Below are 7,284 nucleotides of genomic sequence, written 5' to 3'. Positions count from 1 at the left end.
TGCGGTGCTTTATCTGCATGGGAAGACTCGCACCTCCCCAGCCCCACGCTATCGGTTCATCATCCCATTAAAGATTAATCTGAGATTATTGCTCATGTCAATAGCCCAGAGGCAGAAAAACAAGAGCTACACCTGCAGTTTGTTTGTGAGCCCCGCTCCTTATGGCGAGCTGTTAATGGACAGAGGCTTTCACGGCACTGCCTGTTGACAGGCTGAGCCCTGCACCGGCACCTGCTGCCCTTCTCCAGACAGGGAAAACCTCACACACCTTCTGAGACCTCCTGCATCCCAGCTATCACAAGTGGGAAACCCAGGCTGTCCCTGCTGATCACCCCCGAGCCGTCCCAGCTTCTGCCACAAAGCTCCGATCATTCCCTGCCCCAAATCAGGAACTGGCTTCAGTAATTCCCTGGATTCTGCCCGGTTTGTGTTTGTTTGTTCAGCTTTTTCTAGCTAAGGTAAGAGCCAGAAGAATTGGTCTGCTGCACTTGGTAAGGGCTGAGCTTTGGCTGTTCAGGTGCTGGAAGTGCTCCTGCAGAGGCTGTGGAGGATGCAGGAGATCAGAGAATCATGAGAACATTTCCAGCAGATAGCTTTGCAGTGACAGGAGAAGAAAGTGGAAATGTTTTTGCTTTCTACTGCTCTGGAGGTGAGAGGAGGCATTCTGGCGGACCCCAGAGCTCACAGCACAAGGAGCAGGTGTGCCTCGCACCTGTCCTGGGGACACAAGGGGGTGACCATGGAAATTTTGGGAACTGCAGCCCCCGAATGATTGAGGAGATGAAGCTCAGCCTTTGCAAAGGTGGCTGTAATCCTCCTGCTTTCCTTCTCATCCCCTCTGGGATGCTCCAGATGCTTGCAGAGACAGGACAGGATGAGTTCAAATGGTAGCATGGAAGCCTTAAATCCCTTTTTAACGCGGTGTCTCCACGTGGGTCTGCCCCGGGGGTTCCCACGGCAGGGTGGGTGTCCCTTAATTCTACATCGGGTCAGGGACGGGAGGAAACACCCGTCTTCTCAGGGAAGAAAGGGCACTTTGTGGTTTCCCTGGAGCCTTTGAAAGGGCTCCAGGAGCTGAGGGGATGTACGTGCCGGTTTAAAGGTCCCGTGGAAATGAAAGAGCGGGGTTGAAACGCCCGGCAGGGCCCGGGGAGCGCGGCAGCCCCGGAGCCGGCACCGCCCTCCGGGCCCCGCTCCCTGCGAGCCTCGCACCGACCCCCGGTGACACCGCAGCCTCTCACAGAGGCTCCCACAGAGCGGCCACCAAATCGCTCCCCCGATAATCGCCGGCCCCGCTCCCAGCCCAGGGCACAGCCTGCGCTACCTGGCCCGGCCCCAGGGACCTGGCGTTAAACAGAGCCGGGAAATTGCTGAGCTTTTGTGTCGGAGCCCCCGGCTCCGCTGAGCCCGCTGAGCACAGGGGAACAAGGGCAGGGCACCGCGGCCCCGCTGCCAGCGATGCTGCTCTGCGGCTTTCCTTCAGAAAATGAAATGGAAAAGAAATTGTCACTCCTCCCCAGGCCCAGCCCCCGAGCGCCTTTCTCCATCAGAGAAGAGGTCTGCAGGGGTGGGGAGAGACCAGACGGGATGACCCTTGTGTGGAGAGGCTTGAGCTGGACCCAAGGGTGTCCTGGCCATGGTCCTCCAGGCTCTGCATCCCAAACATCCCTAGGTAGAAAAAAGAAATACTTTAAGTAGTAAATTGAGTGGCTGATCAGAAAATGAGAGGTCTGGAGCACATTCATCACCCTGCGAGGGGACAGCAGCTGGTCCAGACCTGGGTGACACCTGGGCAGGTCTGAGGCACTGGCCCGAGGGGTGGGACATCACCTGAGCAGCCGGTCCCGGGCACGGGCTGCTGGGCAGGGCAAGAAGCAGATGCAGCAGCAACCCAAGTGCCAGTGGGCTGTGCTTTTGTGATTCAGAACATGCAGCGTCTCTTTTTTCCCGTGTTTTAAGGCTGCATTTGTGTTTGAATGCCAGCGGGATTTGCCAGTCGAGCCTAGGCTGCTCTCCACCCGGTTTATACCTTCCCTCTAAAGGCCTGGCGTCCCAGCCAGCCGCTGGACAAAGCCAGGAGCACAAGTGAGAGCAGCAGAGCTTGCTGAGGAGGAGGTTTCTCACAGCTCTCACCGCCGGCCTGACCAATATTAGTTGAAGCCCATTGAGAGGGAGCTGGCAGGGGTCCCCGGAGGGTGCCAGGGATGGAGTGAGGTCCTGAATGACACGGGAAAGGGTCGGGGTCCCCTGGCACACGTGGAGGGGGGCAAAGCCCAGCGGGGCAGGGCTCTGATGCTGCTGTGGGAGCTGCAAAGCCAACCCGGCCGGGGCTGCCAGGGCTGCTGCTCCCAGCACACCCACTCCTCGATCCTCCTTTCCAGCTCCTGCAGGTGGTCCCCTCTCAAAATTGGTCTCTTTTTTATTTTTTTATTTTTTTTTTTAACTATTTAGCTGCTTTTGCGGCTCCAGGATTTTATGGATGGAAAGCTGAAAGTAATTAGTGCCCCTCCCCCGCTTCCTGTTGGGAAAAGGAAGAAAAGCACACACAAGAGCAAACCCAAAACTTCCTGCCCTGCTTAATAATCGAGTAATGAGTCCAACTCGGCTGGGAAAGTCAGTTTATACCGGGTGAGCTCTTAATTAAAGAAGGGCCGAGCAGCAGCTCTGCTGACTTTTACAGGCACACACATCTCCCTGCTCCGAGCAGCCCCGGGAGAGGCGCAGGGAGCCGGGCAGCCGCGGGATGGATGGAGGGGGATGAGGAGTGGCTCCCTTTCATTCCCTGGAGGAAAGCAACGTCCGGGAGATGGCACCGAGGAAATGCGGAGAGCAGGAAAGCGCAGGCCCTGGGCAGGCTGGCAGCAAGGCTGGCTGCGGGCTCTGAAGCAGCCCGGACCTGGGGGAGGAGGGAAGGTGAACAGCAGGTGCTTCGGGGCTGTGGAAAACCTCGAGGGGCAGCCCCTGCTGTGTCCCAGCCCTGACAAAGAATGTGCCTGTGTCCCAGCTCTGACAGGGGATGTGTCTGTGTCCCAGCTCTGACAGGGGATGTGTCTGTGTCCCAGCTCTGACAGGGGATGTGTCTGTGTCCCAGCTCTGACAGGGGATGTGTCTGTGTCCCAGCTCTGTGCCCACCACCCACATCGGCTCCCCCGGCCCGCCGGGAGCTGCGGCTGGCCCGGGCAGGCTCAGGGACACGGGGACCGTGCCCTGCGGAGAGACCTGCTCCCCACGGGGAGCTCAGGGACACGGGGAGCTCAGGGACACGGGGACAGTGCCCTGCGGAGAGACCCGCTCCCCACGGGGAGCTCAGGGACACGGGGACAGTGCCCTGCGGAGAGACCTGCTCCCCACGGGGAGCTCAGGGACACGGGAGAGCCGCAGGTGCTCCAGCAGCTCCCTGGGGACACCAGCACCCACCCGAGCAGGCTGGGAGGGACACGGCAAACTCTTGTGCTTTCTCTCGTGGAACCTGGGAGATTCTCTGCACCCCCGGGGGATCCTCTGCACCCCCGGGAGAGCCCCTGCATCCCCACCCCACCCCACAGCTGCCCCAGCCCTCTGGCAGGAGCTGAGGCCGCCCGACTTTTCCCCTCCGGAGCGGCCACTGCTGCACACATTCCCTCCGGCAAATGCCACCTCCGAGTCACCTGCAGGCAGAGGCCAAGAGCACCAGGTGGGAGCAGAGCTGAGCCCAGCAGCCGGCTCTGCACAGCACTCCCTCCTTACTGCCGAACATTCACCCCAAGCACACACAAAACCCGATTATAAATTAACGATTTTATTGAATATCAATAAATTGTATATCATTATATAAAAAGTTTCATCAGTACAAAATTGTGGCACAAAAATATAAATACCAGTGTACCTTTGAAATGTAAACATCTTCTTTGTAATGATTTCCATGAAAACAATGTCCAAAGAAAGATGCATTCAGGAGGCACCTGTCAATACCCATAAATAGGGCTTTTGGCACACACCTGTCGATGGCCAGCCTTGGGACAGGCCACCATTGTATCAGCTGACAAGTGCCTGCTATTAGTCACAGTTCTCTTGAAAAGCAGTTGTTAAGAGTCATATTAACAGGTGCTTGAGTGCATAGCTGCTCTGTAAACAGGGCTGGGGTTTGAAATGGCTACCCCTGCCTTTCATGGACACTGTTAATCTCGCAGGCATTGCAAATTGTCATTGTGCTGGGGAGAAGCAGCTGCTTCACAACTACTGGGATACTGTATTATTGCATAGTTACACCTTCTACAGGCGGGTTATATACACTTGGGGTACGGGGGGAGTGTCTTGTCCTTCATTTAAAAAAATACTGGTTCTTAAAAGTTACCGAGTGGTTATGGTGTTAAAAAAAAATAAAAAAAAAAAAAAAAACCCCAAACATGTCGAACCCAAAGCCCCCAACCCCCCAAGCTACATGGTCGCAGTGTTCAATACGAGTGCGGGTCCAGCCCTGCAAGGTGCCGAGTGCCTCTGGCAGGGGGGCACCGCCGAGGGGCTGGGGCAGGACCTGAGCCGCACCCGCCCGGCACCGAGCCCAGCCCTGCAGCCCCCCGTGCCGGGATGGGAGAAGGCCTCACTGCACCAAGCCTGTGGCAGTTCAAGGAACGTGTGCTGGGGTTCTTGGGATGTCCTGCACGGGGCCAGGAATCAGACTCGATGATCCTGATGGGTCCCTTCCAACCCAGCACACGCCGTGGTCAGGCTCTCGCATTGCACTGGAGGCACCGAGTGAGGAGTGGGAGGGTCCCAAGGGCCAGAGGAGCAGTGTCCAGCCCGGTGCACACCGCAATGGCCATGGAGGAAACTAACTCCTACAGAAACTAGTTATAATATAGGTATTTGTGATGAGAGAGGCGTGGGGAGCGGAGTCCTCAGCGAGAGCCAGAGCAGCCCGTCTCCTCATGCTTGTGGAGCAGCGACATGCGGGAGAAAGTCCGGGAGCAGGTTTTGCACTGGTACTTCTTTACATCTGAATGGGTCTGCAGGTGGGCGCGGAGATTAGAGCGGTCAGCAAAGGCCCGGTTGCAGTGCGTACAGGAAAAGGGCTTTTCACCTATAGGACAAAGAGAAACGCTCCCAATTAACCAGTGCATCAACACATGGGGAATATCAAAGAAGGAGCCATTCATTAGCCAAAGTTTGTGCAGAGCGCAGTGAAAAGAAGTGCTGGCTGTTATTGTTCGGGGGGAAAGCCGGGTAGGCACAGCATCGCTTGGGGGAGAACTGCCAGCTTGGGAACTGTCTGCTCCCAGAAAAACCTTTCCTATGAAGCACGGCAAATGAATGCTGGAAACATCTGCAAGCGGCGCGGCAGTTGCACACACAGACGAAGACACGATACTCGTGTCGTGCGCGGAGCCAAGCGAGGAGCTCGCAGCAAGGCAGGAAAGCCGAGCGCTGTGTGTTAATTATATCATAGCAGGCAGCGGCTGCGAGGCGCCAGCCCCGGGTGAGTGGAGCTATTTCCTCTGCCGAGCCCTGCGCTCCCCCTTCTCCTGCCCGGATCGCATTGAAAAGCCTGGCCAGGGCGAATTCCTCCCAGAAAGACTCTTTTGGAGGAAACAAATGTGTATGCTCAATTTGGAAAGCACAATTAAGTCTACCCGGCTTCCTTCAGCCATCATCTTTAGTACGTTAAGAGGGTGTGAAATCAGTGCCAAGTCACAATTACACCGTCCCACAGCCCCACAAAGGATGCTCGGGAGATGCTTTGTGGGGGCAGCGGGGGGGGGGCTGCAGCTGCGGCCCCGGCCCCGCTCCAACAGGTGCCTGCAGCACCTGCCCGAGGTGGCGCATCCCGGCACCTGGAGCCGGGCCCGGCCCGAGGGACCGGGCGGGCAGCTGCGGCAGGGAGGGATGCTTTGGGCTCCGGCAGGCTCACAGCCCCGCTTTATGACATTTTGGGGAAACGTGTGCCATCGGCCCCAGGGCAGGCCCTGCACTCGCGGCAGCAGCACAGATTTACGGGCTGGGCCTTGACCCTGCGCTGCGTTCCAGCCAAGAGGATATTTAAAGGACATTTTAGAGAGATGTGCCAAGAGGGTCTGGGAAACCCTTATCTTCCCAGATAACACCCGGGCCGCCAATTCGCTGGGGCAGGAGAGCAGGGAAGCGGGAGGCGATAAGGGCGGCGGGAGAGGGACGAGAGGGGACGTTACCAGTGTGCGTCCGGATGTGGCCCTGCAGCAGCCAGGGTCGGGAGAACGCCTTCCCGCACATCTTGCAGACGCAGGGCAGCGTGTGGCTCCGGATGTGCATCTTGAGAGCCCCCAGGCTCACGTACTCCTTCTCACAGTACTTGCAGCTGAAGGATTTCCTGGCCTGGGCGTCGCAGTGCAATTGCTTGTGCTTGGAGAGCCCGGCGAAGGTGGAGTACGCCTTGGCACACTGGGCACAGCGGAAGCGCTCGGCGGCGGCGGGGGCCGAGGCCGGGCTGGGGGGCCCCGAGCTCTTGCCTTCATCCTCCTCGCTGGAGAGCGCCGTCAGGTCCAGGGCGGGGGCGGCGGCACCCGCAGCATCGCTGCCCGGGCCGCCCGGGAACAGGCTGGACAGCAGCCCCGCGTCCCACACCAGCGGAGGGTAGTAGGCTCCGGGCCCGAGCACCTCGGGCGGGGGGATGACGGGCAGCGGGCACGTCTCGTAGAGCAGAGGAGCGGCCAGCACTGCGGGAGGGGGCGGCGGTCAGCGGGGCCCTCGGAACCCTGACCCACCCCCGCGGGCTCAGCGCGACCCCATCCCGGGCCACCCCTTGGGACCCCCGCCCTGAGGAGGAGCAAAGGGACCCCACGGGAGCCCAGAGCCGCGGCCCGCCCCGGGGCAAAGGTGACCGACCTCACACCGCAGGGACCCCGCGGCCCTGCCCGCCTTGCCGGGGGGAACGGGATGAGGAGAACCCCACGCTCCCGGCACGGGGAGCTCCCCACGTACCCCTGAGGGAGCCACCGACATCCCCGAGGTACCAGGGAGCGGCTCAGCATCCCGGGACACGGGATCGCGCGCCACCAGACGCGCCAAATTGAAACAAACAAACAAATCTGCGGAAAATCGGTCGGTCCCCGCCCGCTCCCGAGTGGAATCCGAGGGAGATCCCGCACCGGAGCCCCCGCCCCGCCCCGCGGAGCGCCCCACGTGCACGGCCCGTCCCGTCCACGCACCGGCCTGGCTCTCCAGCTCGCTGTAGTTGGGCTTCTTGCTGGCCGAGAAGTGCTTCTTCACCAGGAAGGAGCGCGGCATCTTGCAGCCCGGTGCAGCCGGCGCGGTGCTGCCGCGGCCCTGATA

General features: G+C 59.6%; 1 protein-coding gene across 1 annotated transcript; it reads right to left on the bottom strand.

Moving 5' to 3' along the window:
* Window positions 1–3,763: 3,763 nt before the first annotated feature.
* Window positions 3,764–7,284, bottom strand: SNAI1 (snail family transcriptional repressor 1). Its single transcript, XM_058850334.1, has 3 exons — window positions 7,161–7,284; window positions 6,165–6,668; window positions 3,764–5,059 (listed from the first exon to the last, which is right to left on the bottom strand). Exons 1-3 carry the CDS (start codon window positions 7,237–7,239, stop codon window positions 4,878–4,880), a joined length of 765 nt encoding a protein of 254 aa, XP_058706317.1. The 5' UTR covers window positions 7,240–7,284; the 3' UTR covers window positions 3,764–4,877.

This window comes from Poecile atricapillus, chromosome 15 (genome assembly GCF_030490865.1).
Source record: "Poecile atricapillus isolate bPoeAtr1 chromosome 15, bPoeAtr1.hap1, whole genome shotgun sequence".
Classification (NCBI taxonomy): Eukaryota; Metazoa; Chordata; class Aves; order Passeriformes; family Paridae; genus Poecile; species Poecile atricapillus.
The sequence above is the reverse complement of the archived record's forward strand: the minus strand, read 5'-3'. Positions and strand labels throughout refer to the sequence as shown.

Excerpts from the sequence above, each read along its gene's own strand:
- SNAI1 (XM_058850334.1), bottom strand. The coding sequence starts at position 7,239 with ATGCCGCGCTCCTTCCTGGTGAAGAAGCACTTCTCGGCCAGCAAGAAG. Across the intron at positions 6,669-7,160 it reads CGAGCTGGAGAGCCAGGCCG|TGCTGGCCGCTCCTCTGCTC; the intron begins GTGCGTGGACGG and ends CCCCTCCCGCAG. Across the intron at positions 5,060-6,164 it reads CCACATCCGGACGCACACTG|GTGAAAAGCCCTTTTCCTGT; the intron begins GTAACGTCCCCT and ends TTTGTCCTATAG.